At 35.9% G+C, this 16,070-nt stretch overlaps 2 protein-coding genes across 3 annotated transcripts; one reads left to right on the top strand and one right to left on the bottom strand.

Annotated features, from left to right (window-relative positions):
• The first annotated feature begins 637 nt into the window (after window positions 1–637).
• hmox2a (heme oxygenase 2a) lies at window positions 638–7,388 on the top strand. Of its 2 annotated transcripts, none has more exons than XM_073844529.1 (6): window positions 638–726; window positions 1,046–1,152; window positions 3,501–3,618; window positions 3,698–4,189; window positions 4,741–4,864; window positions 6,869–7,388. In XM_073844529.1, the coding sequence occupies exons 2-6, from the start codon at window positions 1,079–1,081 to the stop codon at window positions 6,994–6,996; spliced, it is 936 nt and encodes a 311-aa protein (XP_073700630.1). In that variant the 5' UTR covers window positions 638–726; window positions 1,046–1,078; the 3' UTR covers window positions 6,997–7,388. The 2 variants fall into 2 exon arrangements, with proteins under 2 accessions (XP_073700630.1, XP_073700631.1); XM_073844530.1 differs by having other exon boundaries at window positions 647–726; window positions 1,043–1,152.
• Window positions 7,389–8,632: 1,244 nt separating this feature from the next.
• LOC141338762 (uncharacterized) lies at window positions 8,633–15,441 on the bottom strand. Its single transcript, XM_073844379.1, has 7 exons — window positions 15,255–15,441; window positions 14,974–15,015; window positions 14,696–14,884; window positions 14,504–14,603; window positions 14,110–14,336; window positions 13,817–14,022; window positions 8,633–10,905 (listed from the first exon to the last, which is right to left on the bottom strand). Exons 3-7 carry the CDS (start codon window positions 14,877–14,879, stop codon window positions 10,177–10,179), a joined length of 1,446 nt encoding a protein of 481 aa, XP_073700480.1. The 5' UTR covers window positions 14,880–14,884; window positions 14,974–15,015; window positions 15,255–15,441; the 3' UTR covers window positions 8,633–10,176.
• Between the last annotated feature and the right edge of the window lie 629 nt (window positions 15,442–16,070).

Below are 16,070 nucleotides of genomic sequence, written 5' to 3'. Positions count from 1 at the left end.
CATTCTGAAATTTTTGATATAGACAAAATGAATCCTCACAACTAACAGGTTAGTCACAATAGCTTGTCAAAAGCATTCAATAAAAATACAAATAATTCATTTTAAAACAAGAAATAAATCAAAAGGTACAACAATAGCTATTGAAGTTTATTGCTGTGTCCGAAATCGCTGAGTCCTTATTCGTATATCGACAGTCCAATATTAGACCCTGGATCACAAAACCAATCATAAGGGTCTTTTATTTAATTTTTTTATTGAGATACAACATCTGAATAAATAATCTTTCCATTAATGTATGGTTTGTTAGAATAGGACAATATTTGGCCGCGATTTGAAAATCTAGAAGGGTGCGAAAAAAAACTAAATCGCCTTTAAATTTGTCCGAATTAAGTGCTAATCCATCAAAACGTAAATTTTGATATATCTACGGCAAATTTGCAAAATATCTTCATGGAACATGATCTTTACTTAATATCCTCATGATTTTTGCCATAAAAGAAAAATCGATCATTTTGACCCATACAATGTATTTTTGACTATTGCTACAAATATATCTGTGCTACTTAAGAGTTTTGTGGTCCAGGGTCACATGAGTTGCCTTTAGTTTTTCGTGACAAACAGCGCGTCATTCCACTTCCTGTTTGGAGGCGGGTCTAGTTTTGTAAACATTTATACAACGTGATGTGAACTGCAGCAGACTGCCGACCTTTAAACACTGCTGATCAGGTAAAATAACAGCGATCCTGTTTTACACAGTCGAAGAAAGCATAGTCCTATCCTAGCATCCAAATGAATGTAATAAAACTTATTTAGCTACGTAAACTTCGGCTACGTGCCGATTGTCTTACACAAGTCAGTGTCACAAGAGTGTTTGTTGTTGTTGGAGAGTCATGACTAATGTCACAATGCAGACTAACACTAGACAGAACAATATGATTATTATGCTTCATTACTATTGACGGAACAGTGATCTATTTGTTCTGGCTACAGCTTCATTGGTGTTTTGACATCTCATCTTAAGCACCTGCCTTTATTTATCAAGCAGAGGAGAACCAGGCATAAACAAAGACAGAAGTTCATGATGGCTGCAGACTCAGCAGTGTCTAATGGAGGAGAAAACATCCTCACTGACGGCGATGATGATATTCTCAGGTACTTTTCAGTGTTGTTAGTCAATAAAATTAATAAATGTATCTTAGGAAGCTGTTGAGAATGCATGCATGTTAGCGTAGTTCTAACTTGACAGGCTTGTCATAATGTATGTAACAGTTTTACACTTAAGAAATGAGCAGTATTTTGACACAACGTACGTTTACTTACATGGGATGTAGATTGTAATCCATTCAAAATGAAATCCAAGTATTTAACGCTGGATAAGCTACACAATTTTTAAAACCTGATCAGACTTTAAATACTAGGCATCTGCTGACTTTGTAAATGGTTAGAGAGAAAAATATACCGGGGTTCAAGCGCTTTAAGGCATTTAAGCACATATTTAAAAAAAAAAAAAAAAAGCCTGTAACCACCTAAATCAATGATTTAAAAAAGCATTTTTGGCAAACGCATGTAATTTGCCATAGTAAATGCTGGCCCCTTGTCTAAACCACCACATTATAGCTTTCCAAAGGGTAAATTCCAACCTTTTTTTTTTTTTTTTTTTTTAAATATTCACCTAGAAAGTCTAGAGAAACTGGAGTGTTCTTTTTTTTCATGACTAATGTTTGCAAAAGTAGTTTTTTTACATCTTCTCAATCGTTTAACGATTTGATTGACAGCAGTGGTTCTAGCGGCAAAGTTGTTCAGAATGATACGAATGTCGTTTGCATGTGTAAAATATATAATAAACAATCGTTTACACCTTTTAAAAATGCAATATCGCCCCCATTAGCCAATTTCTTTAAAATTTCCTACAGACCTTTAGGGCAATGAGTCAAACAAGCCCAACAAGTTTCGTTCCAATCGACCTCCATTAACCTTGTCTAATAGGTGCTCAAACTTCATTGACCAATGGCGGCCATGTTTCTTTAGATACACAAACATCCATATAAATGCTTGTGGCACTTTGGGCCGAGAGTGTGCATACCATTTTTTTTTTTTTTTTTAGTTATGGCTGTTTTTATGTTTTCCCCTCTTATATCACCACCAAGGTGCCAAGCTCCGGGACTTTTTTCACGTGTCCTCAGGTTCAGCTCTTACATACGCGTCATGAGTTTGGCGAAGATGTCTTATTCCTTTCAAAAGTTAGCCTTTTTAGTAAAGGCAGCTTTGCCCCTTTCAAACATTTTGGTGTCACTTTGCAACGGAGAGTCGAAAGTTAAAATTTTTTTTGAGAATTATTGAAACTGACTCTTAAGAGAATCTTCTGCACTGGTTTAGTTCCAATCAGGTAAAAAACATAGGACTAGTTTGCAAAAGGACTAGTGCTCAAAATTCATCGCCTATGGTGGCCATGTTTTTTTAGATACGTAAATGTCCTTATAGACGCTTGTGGCACTTTGGACCACTACTTTCCAATTTTCACATCAATACGACAAACAGTTGCATAGTTATGGCCGTTTTTTGTGGCCAAGCTCCATGACTTTTTTTCATGTGACCTCAGATTCAACTCTTGCATGAGTTTGGTGAAGATATCTCGTTCCGTTCAAAAGTTATAGCCATTTTAATAAAGGCGGCCCTGCCTCTTTTGAACGTTTTGGCGTCCCTTTGCGATGAAAAGTGGAAACTTCACCTTTTTTTGGTGAATATTGATATTTAATCTCAGGAGAATCTTCCTGCACTGGTTTGGTTCTGATTAGGTGAAAACCCTAGGACTAGTTCACAAAAGGACTAGTTCTCAAAGTTCATCTTCCTCTGGGGGCCATACGCAAATGTCCTTATAGACTCTTGTGGCACTTTGGGCCATGATTTTCTGATTTTCACGTCTATCGGACAAACAGTTGCGTAGTTATGGCCTTTTTATGTTTTTTCCCCTTTTATAGCACCACCAAGGGGCCAAGCTACGCAAAATTTGACCTCAGATTCAGCTTTTAGATATTCGTTGAATTTGGCAAAAAAAAAAAAAAAAAAAAATTACTCTTGGGAGAATCTTCCTGCACTGGTTTGATTCTAATCAGATAAAAAACCTAGACCTAGAACTAGTTTGCAAAAGCAGTTTTTCAAAAAATACAAAATACCCGAAAATTTGTTGCACTTGAGGCTGCAACAGTTAGGAAATTATAAGCGATTTCATATTTTTGATCGCTGTAGCGCCCCATCAGGCCAATTAGGGTGAGCCTTGGTGATGTTGTAGAATGTGTTAGTACTAACATCCCTCCAAGTCTCTATGACGTAAAGTTTGGTCTACTCAATCACTTTTAAGTGAAGAAATAACTGGGCATCATATATTTCTACAGTACTATTAAAAGACTCAAAATTTGGCTATTAATTGACTCTACATCCAAGCCAATAGGTGACAGTAAAGAGCATAAACAGTTTTTATCTTAATAAATCTCTTTCTCAAGTCCTGATGACCTGTCAGAGGTGTTGGCGGCTGGAACCAAGGAGTCTCACGACAAAGCTGAGAACTCACCATTTGTCAAGGACTTCCTGAGGGGCCGAATCAAGCGAGAACTTTTTAAGGTTTGTTGACTTTTGTAAAGTTTGATAAAAGCACCAATCTTGTTCTGACCTCTAATTCTTCTGCTATTTTGTCCTCAAGCTTGGCACAGCTGCCCTGTACTATGTTTATTCTGCCATTGAGGAAGAGATTGAGAAGAACAAGGACCACTCCATGTTTGCCCCATTATATTTCCCCTCTGAGCTTCACCGGCGAGACGCCTTGGCCAAAGATCTGGAGTATCTCTACGGTGAAGACTGGGAGAGCAAGATCTCCTGCTCGGCAGCCACAAGGCCCTATGTGGAGCGCATTCACGTAGTGGGTCGTGACGACCCGGTTCTTTTGGTCGCACATGCTTGGACCCGCTACATGGGTGACCTATCAGGAGGGCAGATTCTAAAGAAAGTGGCTCAGCGGGCTCTAAAACTGCCCACTACTGGTGAAGGAGTGAACTTCTACCATTTTGAGGGCATCCACAACCCGACGTCATTCAAGAGGCTGTACCGCAGTCGGATGAATGAGCTGGAAGTGGATGCTGAGACCAAAAAGAAGCTGCTGGACGAAGCCAACCTGGCTTTTAAATTGAATTTGGATGTAAGAGGATTATCAAATATGGCTTCCTTTTATTGATTCAGATCTTTTAAAGGAACAATTGACCTGGTAATGAAAATGAGCAGAAAATGTACTCACCATCAGGCCATCCAAGATGTAGATGAGTTTGTTTCTTCAGAGCATATTTGGAGAAATTTAGCATTAATTGTTCATCAATGGGTGCTCTGCTGTGAATCGGTACCGTCAGAATGAGAGCAGTGGTTTAAAGTTAAACATCATTGACTTTGTTTCTTACGAACATGCAGTATTTCACCTTTCAAGATGTTAACTGATGGACTGGATTTGTGTGGATTACTTGTGGATTATTGTGATGTTTTTATCAGCTGTTTGGACTCTCATTCTGACGGCGTCAATTCACTGCAGAGCATCCATTGATGAACAATTGTTGCTAAATTTCTCCAAATCTGTTCTGATGAAGAACATCTAGATGGCCTGAGGATGAGTACATTTTCAGCAAATCTTCATTTCTGGGTGAATTACTCTATTTTATTATTTTGTACTTCCTCGTTACATGTTTTTTGCTTTTCCGTCAGGTATTCACAGAGCTGCAGGAGATTGGCAAAGATATAAAAGAGGAAGTGCAGGACATTGGCTTCCATGGACATGGGGATATGGGTGGAGACGTCAGTAAATGTCCCTATTATGCTGCCAAAATGGGTGAGAAAGTTATTCGAGACAATGTATTTCTGAATATACAGTGGAGGTCAAAAGTTTACCTACACCTTTCAGAATCTGTTAAAGTGTTAATTATTTTACCAAAGTAATAGGGATCATAAAAATGCATGTTATTTTTTTATTTAGTACTGACCTGAATAAGATATTTCAAATTAAAGATGTTTATATATCGTCAGCAAGAGAAAACAGTTGAATTTATAAAGATGACCACGTTCAAATGTTTACATGCATTTGAATCTTAATACTGTGTTGTTACCTGAATGATCCAGTTTTGTTGTTCTACCTGCTGTTCTTCAGAAAAATCCTTTAGGTCCCACAAATTCTTTGGTTTTTCAGCATTTCTGTGTAATTGAACCCTTTCCAACAATGACTGGATGAATTTGAGATCCATCTTTTCACACTGAGGACAACTGAGAGACTCATATGCAACTATTACAGAAGGTTCAAACGCTCACTGATGCTCCAGAAGGAAACATTATGTATTAAGAGGCAGGGGGTGAAAACTTGGAACAGAATGATGTACATTTTTCTTTTGCCTACATATCATATTTTATTCATTTAGTACTGCCCTTCAGAAGCTACAGAAGATACTTAGATGTTCCCTAGAAGACTAAATAAGTTCAATTTACCCTGATCTTCAAATTCAAAAAGTTTTCACCCCCTGGCTCTTAATGCATAGTTTTTCCTTCTGGAGCATCAGTTAGTGTTTGAACCTTCTGTAATAGTTGCATATGAGTCCCTCAGTTGTTCTCAGTGCGAAAAGCTGGATCTCAAAATCACAGTTTTTGTTGGAAAGGGTTCAAATTAGTGGTGGGCCGTTAACGTGAGACTCTTATCGGGCGATAAAAAAAATATCGCCGTTAATCTATTCTCAAAGTTGGGTTGGGAGCTGGGTCTATACTACGCAAGCTATGATGACTTTCACCTTGATATTTTAGCGCGGATGTATACCTAGCCGAATTGCACTGTAGGGGGCGAGAACGAACCTGTATGTATGCCTACTGTTACCACATCAAACGTGACGTGCTAACATGGATGCAGCTATGAAGCCGCCGGGTTTGCTTCAGGGCAGGGGCGTTGCTAGACCCTTTTTACTGGGGCATGTGCCGAAATAAAGACATTAACTATATGCAACAATTGAATTGACGCTTCTAAAAGCAACACAGTTGCTGACCGAAGACTGTGCACGCAGATATCCATGCCCGTGCGCGTCTGTGTATTTATCTGCAACGCGCACGTCGCGCAGCCTTTTACGCAGAAGTACATGCAGTGTAGAAATAGTTGGTTACACAAGTTTGTATAGTTAATTGTGTTGTAAATGCAATTGTCAAGCAGTTTGTGATGCATTTTGGAAACAGGAGATGAGCGCCTGATCTAATGCGCCACCTGGCTTGAGAAACCCGTTCTCAAAGACTTACTTTTAGTCATTATTTGGGTAGCACACATATTCTGAATGCCTTCGGCAGAATTCAAATTAGCCATTTTAATCTAGATTAATTCCAAGATTACAGTGAGATTAATCTAGATTAAAAAAAATAATCTATGGCCACCACTAGTTCAAATACTCAAAAGTGCTGAAAAATCAAATAATGTCTGGGACCTGAAGAATTTTTCTGAAGAACAGCGGGCAGTTTAACTGTTCAGGGGAAAAAAAAATACAAACCGCTGTGGATCATTAACAACACAGTATTAAGAATCAAGTGTATGTAAACTTTTAAGCATGGTCATTTTTACAAATCCAGCTTTTATTTTCTCTTGTGGACTATATGTAAACATCTTTTATGTGAAATATCTTTATTAGGTCAGTACTAAATAAAAAAGAACATGCATTTTGCGCAATCCCTCTCATTTTGGTAAAATACTTAACATTTTGCAGATTCTGCAAGGTGTATGTAAACTTTTGACCTCAACTGTACAGTTTCATATGATGTATATTTAAGGAGTTCTGTTGTGTTTACTCAACTGCTTCCCTCATGTTCTATCTAGCGGTGAGTGGAAACACAGCCTACGCATGTAATTTTGCCAGAATGCTACTTCGACAATCTACAGTACAGGTGCTTCTGGCCACATGGGTCGCTGCTGTTGCTGGATTGGCTGCTTGGTACCTCATGTGATCACCTTTACCCAAGTCAACCAATCGGAAATAAAAATAGGAACAGCTGGGCTTCAAAGTGAAAATCTTATACTCACTGGTTCAAATGTTGCTGCCAATCATATAAATATGTAATGTCACTGACTAGATTTCAATCCATGCCACATATACAGTTCTTTTAGAGGAGACGTGACATTCTTTATCCTGTTTTCATTCTCAGTCAGGAGTATAAGGACACTTTCAAGGGCATGCTATAAGACTCTGGAGCTGCTTAAAGTGAAACTATTAATGCAAGAATTGTATCTTTGAGCATTTGTGATTGCAGTTGCACATTTTCGTAGAAAATATATTCAGGTACATCACTGTGGTGCAGTGAGTGATCATTAAAGTGCTGTCTGTTCTCATTTTTTTCAACTTAGTGTCTTGCTAAAATATTCCCATGTTTATCCGCCACAAACGAAAGTAACTAAGGTTGTAGTAACTCTATAACTTATCCCTAAACCATGTAAATGCAGTTGAAGTCAAAAGTTTACAAAAACCTTGCAGAATCTGCAACATGTTAATTATTTTACCAAAGAGGGATCATACAAAATGCATGTCATTTTTTATTTGGTACTGAGTGAACATACGTTTACATATAGTCCACAGGAGAAAATAATAGTTGAATTTATAAAAAATGACCCTGTTCAAAAGTTTACATACACTTGATTCTTAATACTGTGTTATCTCAATGATCCACAGCTTTTGTTGTTTATGAGTCCCTTGTTTGTCCTGAACAGTTCAACTGCCTGCTGTTCTTCAGAAAAATCCTTCAGGTCCCATAAATTCTTTGGTTTTCAGCATTTTTGTGTATTTGAACCCTTTCCAACAATGACTGTATGATTTTGAGATCCATCTTTCACACTGAGGACAACTGAGGGACTTATATGCAACTGTTACAGAAGGTTCAAACGCTCACTGATGCTTCTGAAGAAAAGAGCCGGGGGATGAACATTTTTGAACAGAATGAGGATGTGTAAAATTTTCTTATTTTGCCTTTTTTTTTTTTTCATTTAGTACTGCCCTTCAGAAACTTACCCTGATCTTCAAATTCAAAAAGTTTAAATGCACAAAAATGCTGAAAAACCAAAGAATTTGTGGGACCTGAAGGATTTTTCTGTAGAACAGCAGGAAGTTGAACTGTTTAGGACAAACAAGAAACTCATGAACAACTATGACTGCAAACACAGCTGTGGATCATTCAGGTAACAACAGTATTATGAATCAAGTGTATGAAAACTTTTGAACAGGATAATAAAAAATACTATTATTTTCTCTTGTGGACTATATGTGAATGTCTTATTCTGGTCAGTATTTATTAAAAAAAAAAAAAAAAAAAAAAAAAGTTAATTCTCATATTGTATTTTCAGAATGTTTTGGAATATTTGTCCTCTCCCTAAATTTGTCACTACTGAAACACAGCCATATATAATGTAATTCGAAGGGTTACATTGACTTATTAAAATTTAGCTTACATCTTCCTTGTAAATATATATTTTTGTATTTTATTAAAAAGTTTTCTGAGGTAAATTAATAATTACAATTCTATATTTCAAATGTGATTTACAAGATTTGTTGTATCATGAACTTAATTTTAAACCAAACACTATCATAACATCTTAGTTGATAATTCAGTATACTTTATTTTTGACAAAACATGTTTTGGTAGTAACAGCACATTTTCAATAGTGACAGTAATTCTGATTCTTGATCACATCACATTACAGAATTTTAACCCACTTACTAAAACACTACTAAAACTTAGTCAAATAAACTATACATAACTTACTAAAATTTAGTAAGTTTCCTCCAAATAAAGGATTATGTGTTCCCTTTTGTTGTTTTGGTAGTGACAATTTTAGACACTACCAGTCAGCACATGGTTAGTTAGCACAGTTCTGAACAGTTGAACACATTACAAACTAAATTTAATGGAAAAACTCTTAAAGGTCCCATATTGTACACATTTCTGGAGGTTTATTTTAGTTGTTTTTGTCCTTAAGAATATATATTTGCGGTATAAGTGCCAAAATCCATCTCAATATATTTTTACAGCTCCTTTTTTAGGAGCTCTGTCAAAAACAGGTCGATTTTGGCCCATCTAATTAATATTCATGAGCCTCTCTTCTGATTGGCCTGTTGTTTTCTGAGTGACGCACAGCCAGGCCAATCACAGGTAACTACGGTCATGTATGCTGTAAGCGAGCTCAGAGCAATAGAGAGAGCCTAGCCTGCTGATACTCAACAGGATATTTCAGAATGATCAATAATGTTTTTTCTTTTTCAAACACCGAATGCAGTAAGCTACATAACTGTTGCTTCAGTAAAGCCCCTTTCACACTGCGCGCTGATTCTGGAAACTTAGGGGAACGAGCGCTGTGTGAACAAAAGCCAGAACCATAAAGGCAGTGTTGTAGTGATGATGCACGTTACCCTGCGACTCTTCACAACAAAAAAATACGTGCAAAGTGGAATGAAGCGGCGATCGGGCAGAGCCAACTCCTCACTATCAGCGCTGATGCACAGTTTGTTCAGGTTAGTTTCAGTTTAGTGAAACGTACGCGTCGCATTACATCTCACATCCAAACGTCACATGTCTTTATGGGTTGTGTGTAAAGCACGCACAGATTCCAGAAAACAACTGTGAATGAACCAAATTAAACAACTCCGGAACAAATCATGGGAAACATTATCCGTGTATTTACCGGAATCGCTGTGTGAAAGAGGCTGAAGTTGACGTGCCACTGGTCTTTTATATTCACGTTGTTCTGAAGCCTGTGTAATGATCGTAGCTTGACATCTATCGACTGAACAGGGTTTTCTCGACTTGTTTTCGTGTTGTTGTTGCTTAGCAATGTTATTGACGCGATGTTGTCGGGGGTTTGACAAAAGGAGGGTGGGACGGTGGATGGTGACTGAAGGCGGTGACTGAGTAGATCGGACGCCACATCGTTACGGAAGTCACAGCGCCTCGTGAAAATGAACAGCTACTTTAAGCAGGCTGTGTGCAGTTTACTGTGGATTGACTGTTTTGAAACTCATATGGTAGTTACATAGCCCCTAGACCTCAGTTATTATGAAAAAAGCCAGGAAATTTCAATTTTGACAATATGGGACCTTTAAAGTTACACAAAGATTTTTCTGACATTTGAACACATTTACCTCAGTTACATTGCTCAGTCTTCATGTGAACATCGCATTCCAGACACTCTTCTGCATGCTGTTTCCTGAAGCCTATATTCATGTCTTTTATAGCTCTCCTATAGGTTTCATATGAACATGCGTTGTCATTTTTGCCTTTAAAGTCTTTGTACATCATCGCAACGGTTACGTGGCTTGGTAAATATCGTTGGTTTGGAGCATGTTCGCATTTAAAGTCACTGACTGTTGGATTAAACGATTCAATGTGTTCATGAATTGGCGACAGATCTATTTTATTGCCAGGTGGATGTCGCCCTCTGCGATCTTGAGGAGGATCGGCACCGGACGTGTTGCCTGTCACGCTGACAATCACGCTGTCGTTTTTCGGGTGGTATCCCAATGTGGTTAGGTAGAAGGTTTTGCAAACATCTTGAGGTTGGCCTAGGCTGTTATTTAGACGATACTTAAAAGTCTTGTTGCGTCTGCTGGGACGTCCCGTCGTGAGACGGCTTGTCAGTGACTGGGTAACTGTGTGAAATACAAAAGCCCATTTGTCGCTGTTTGACATTTCCTGATAGGCGTTGAATATTTCTTTTCTCCGAGCATACGGGATCTTCTTCGTGCATTTCTTTCCACATGTAGGAGCACAAGGTTTGCCCATCTTTGGTGTCCGTTGCTTTCCTATTTGTACCGAACAGGATTCTTCATCCTGGTGTGCCATTTCATCTTCTCCGCTCTCGCTGTTTGTTTCCTGTTTAATAGAATTGACTTTGAAAGTGCCAAGCACCCACTGTGTGGTTTGTTGATCACTGATATGAACAGTTTCAGAATCTAGCGCTGATTAATACTAGACTAATATTAGACTTGCCAAGTGGATACACCACCAGTCAAAAAATTTTAAACAGTAAGGAAGTCTCTTCCGCTCACCAAACCTGCAATTGTTTGATCTAAAGTACAGCAAAAACAGTAGAATTTCAAAATATTTAATATTTAATATAAATGTCATTATCATCACTTCTGATCAATTTAAACCATCATTGCTATATAAAAGTATTAACTTCTATCATTTCTTTTCCCCCTAAAAAATGTATTACCCCACTGTCTCCAAGCTATTCAAAGTATTACGAGATTAAAACCGTAATACTATGAGAATAAAGTCGAAACATTTCAAGAATGAAGTTGAAATTAGGAGAATAAAGTCAAAATGTTTTGAGAATAAAGTTGAAATGTTTAAAAAAAAAAAAAAAGTCAATGTTTTGAGAATAAAGTCGAAATGTTTTAAAAATAAAGTTGAAATGTTTAAAAAAAAAATAAAAGTCAATGTTTTGAGAATAAAGTCGAAATGTTTTAAAAATAAAGTCGAAATGTTTTGAGAGTAAAGTTGAAATACTACAAGAATAAAGTTGAAATGTTTTAATAAAGTCTAAATGTTTCAAGACTAAAGTCGAAATGTTTTAAGAATAAAGTAAATGTTTTAAAAATAAAGTTGAAATGTTTTAAAAAATAAAGTCAAAATGTTTTGAGAATAAAGTTGAAATGTTTTGAAAATAAAATCTAAAAGTTTTAAGAACAAAGTCAAAAAGTTTTGAGAATAAAGTCTAAATGTTTTGAGAATAAAGTAAATGTTTTAAAAATAAAGTTGAAATGTTTTAAAAAATAAAGTCAAATGTTTTAAGAATAAAGTCTAAATGTTTCAAGAACAAAGTCAAAAAGTTTTGAGAATAAAGTCGAAATGTTTTGAGAATAAAGTCGAAATGTTTTGAGAATAAAGTCAAAATGTTTTGAGAATAAAGTCAAAATGTTTTGAGAATAAAGTGGAAATGTTTTGAGAATAAAGTGGAAATGTTTTAAGAAAAGATGAAATACTACGAAAATAAAGTCAAAATGTTTTAAAAAATAAAGTCTAAATGTTTCAAGAACAAAGTCAAAAAGTTTTGAGAATAAAGTCAAAATGTTTTGAGAATAAAGTCAAAATGTTTTGAGAATAAAGTCAAAATGTTTTGAGAATAAAGTGGAAATGTTTTAAGAAAAGATGAAATACTACGAAAATAAAGTTGAAATGTTTTGAAAATAAAGTCTAAATATTTTGAGAATGAAGTTGAAATGTTTCAAGAATAAAGTCTAAATATTTTGAGATTAAAGTCAAAATACTACTAAAATAAAGTCAAAATGTTTCGAGAATAAAGTCTAAATGTTTTGAGAACAAAGTCGAAATGTTTTGAGAATAAAGTCGAAATACTACGAAAATAAAGTCAAAATGTCAAATAATGAATCTGAATCATAGAAATTTAAGTTGAGACTTAATTCCTCCCGGTCCCGGTTTTTGTAATTTTGACTTTATTCTCGAAACGTTTCAACTTTATTCTTGCAATTTCAACAACATTTTAACTTGTCGAAATATTATGACTTCTTTCTTGAAATATTACGACTTTATTCTCGTAATCTTAATTTTTTTAACATGCCACTAAAACGCCATCATATCAAAGAATCCTCAAAAAAAAAAATACTTTGTTTTAAATATTAATAATGATAAAACAATGCTTCTTGTTCAGCAAATCAGCATATTAGAATGATTTCTGAAGGATCACGTGACACTGAAGACTGGAATAATGATGCTGAAAATGTAGCTCTAAATCAAATAAATAAATAACATTTTAAAATATATTCAAACAGAAAAGTTATTTTAAATAGTGAAAAAAAATGCTGCAATTTAGATTAAAAAAAAATGCAGGTTGGATGAGAAGAAGTGACTTCTTTAAAAAAAAAAAACAACATTAAAAATCTTACTGTTCAAAAACTTTTGACTGGTAGTGTAAATTATTCTAACAGTTTTTTCATAGTCAAACCTTTTTGATTAATCGCACATAGGAGTGGGCGATATGACCAAAATCTTCCATCATGTTATGATACGAGTAATTTTATTTCACAGTAACGATATATTACAATATAGTTAGTTTTGCTTTAAATAAAGTCTTCATGATATCAACATTTTTGATAGCATCGAAATTTCATAATTCTAAAATCCTCAAAAAACAATTTCTTTACGACTGAGAAAAGAAAGACATGAACATCTTGGATGACAAGGGAGTGAGTACATTATCAGTATTTTTTTTCTTTTGGAAATGAACTGAAATACAGACAACAGTCCAAATATCTACCAGTTAATTGTGTCTACTAGTATATCGCCTACTCCTAATCACACACACAGACACACACACACACACACACACACACACACACACACACACACACACACACACACACACACACACACACACACTATTTTAAGGGATAGTTCATCCAAAAATAAAAAAATCTTTCTTTAATTACTCTCTTCTGCCATTTTTGAGAGTACCACATCGCAGGCATGCGTAACTAGCTTCATAAAATTTTTGAACAACTGATCTCCCATGAACTATTTTGTCGATGTTCTTGGTACCTTTCTGTGCCTTGAGCGTATTAGGACCCTTGCTGTCTATGGAGGGCCAGACAGTTTTTGGATTTCATCAAATATATCTTAATTTGTGTTCTGAAGATGAAGGTCTTACGAGTTTGGAACGACATGAGGGTGAGTAATTAATTAAACAATTTACATTTTTGGGTGAACTATCCCTTTAATTATAACAGTAATTACAATCAGACTTGTAAGCGAGTGTACCTACCACTTTTAGGGTTATTTCAGGACCGGTTCCACTTTCCATGGAAGTTAACGACATTAAATCTTCAACTGTAAACTCGTTCGGACTTAAACGGTCAGCCTCTGTTCTCTCCCGATCATTGTTTGCTTTGAGATCTTGCACCATCCTTATAATGTTCTTCTGCTGCTCCATAAGAAGCTCTTGTTTAGATAAGATTTCAAAGAGAAGTGCTGAAGGAAACACAGGAATTGCAAAGTTTATGAAATGAGCCTTACACTAGTAGTGAATAAGTAATAGAAAGCAGTAAAATAACATACATGTTATGAATGGGTCAGAGCTTGAGAGGCTTTTTCTCTGTGGTCTGGGAGTTTCATGATCGGGAGACGGTACAGTTGTGTCCTGTGGCCATGTGAAGTCACTGATGTGTTCTGTGACGTCCTGTGACGCTCTGGAAGAACTTGCTTGCTGAGGCGGCAGAGGTTTTTTTAGGGGTGTGTTAGCTTCCTCATCACTGTCATAATCATCCAGAAGGAGCCTGTTACGCCTTTGGAGAAGACAAGAATCGTAACCATTAGTGAATTTGATGAAGCTACTCAGTGAAATATTCCCTTTTGCAGTTCAAAACAAAATGTGCATTTTAATCTGTTAAACTGCACAATGACCTGTTAGACAGGTCTGTGTTAAAGACTTACATAATATACACAATCTTACTTTATTTGCCGTTTTGTTGGCCTTGGTGAATCAGACTCAACCTCTGACTGGAGATCGGTTTGCTGTTCTGCAAGCTTTCGGCATGCTTCACTATAATTATCTATGAAAGACAGAATTCAGAAAGGCAATCCAAAAATGCGCATTTAACCTTTTTAATAAAACATAACGTGAACAGAAAGGATTTAAACATACTTGCAGTATACATAATTTTAACGTTATATGCAGACCAGGACTCCTGGGGTTGCTCCAAACACTTGACTGCCTTCTGAACCCCTTCATCCTTGTATGGAGGCCATAAACACACACTATTCTTCACCCAGATCACAGGCACAACCTCCACTTCTTCAGTGTCATCAAAGCTGACAATGTGGTACATGGTTTCTGAAAAGCAAAACACAAATGTGGATAAATTCAAAAAAATAATATAAAGTCAAATACATAAAATCAACTGTGACTCTTAGATGTCTTACTTGTGTAGGTTGTGTCCAATTACAATTCTGGAAAAACACAAACTTCATTCACAGAAAAGGAAACAACACAAACACACTCCATTTTAAAAGCGGAAGGGGTGAACATTATTATAAGCGATAAGACTCATGATTCAGACATATTAGTGACTCTTTTAACATCGCTTTTTTTGAATGTTACTTCGCTTAACGTTACTATAAGCTATAATGCACTGTGGACTAATTCTAACGACGCTAACATACAACAAATAAAATCCAGTCAGAGGAAAGAATTGTAACGTTACCTGAACACAAAGCAAATCTAGTAACGCGCGGTAGAACAATAGGTGAAATCTTCGTGTTAGTTGAGATTAAAAGAAACGTTAACGTTTACCTTAAAGTATTAAAACTCTAATGGAAAAAACAAAGGCTTGCCAAAGTGTTTTGCGGTTTGTTTGGGATGTTGAATTCGTGAGGGAAGCATTCAGTTGGTTTTCTGTGGGTTGATAAACAACTGAATATGTCGATCGCGCCACCTGCTGTACTGGAGTATTACGCCAAAGAGTTAAAAACGTCTTGGAAAATAAATATATATTTTTCCACAAATGTTGTATGCATGCACATTTTATAATATTCATGGTATACATTTCTAATTGAGCAGTTAATTCTTAGATTGTATTTTCAGAGAGTTTTGTTATTGCCCTCTCCCCAAATTTGTCACTACCAAAACACAGTAATAATTTAATAAGAATGGAAACATTTAAATAAAATAAAATATATATACAGGCGCTGGTCATATAATTTGAATGTCTTCAAAAAGTTGATTGATTTCACTAATTCCATTCAAGAAGTGAAACTTGTATAACGTATACATTCGTTCCACACAGACTGATATATTTCAAGTGTTTATTTTTTTTTTTTTTTTCATTTTGATGATTATAACTAACAACTAATGAAAACCCCAATTCAGTATCTCAGAAAATTAGAATATTGTGAAAAGGTTCAGTATTGAAGACACCTGGTGCCACACTCTAATCAGCTAATTAGCTCAAAACACCTGCAAAGGCCTTTAACCCCTTAAGCTCTGCAGCATATTTTGGATTTTTTTCAGAGTTAGGCAC

Source organism: Garra rufa, chromosome 7 (assembly GCF_049309525.1).
Source record: "Garra rufa chromosome 7, GarRuf1.0, whole genome shotgun sequence".
Lineage (NCBI taxonomy): Eukaryota > Metazoa > Chordata > Actinopteri > Cypriniformes > Cyprinidae > Garra > Garra rufa.
Note: the sequence above shows the minus strand (reverse complement) of the source record. Positions and strands in the feature narration are given on the sequence as shown.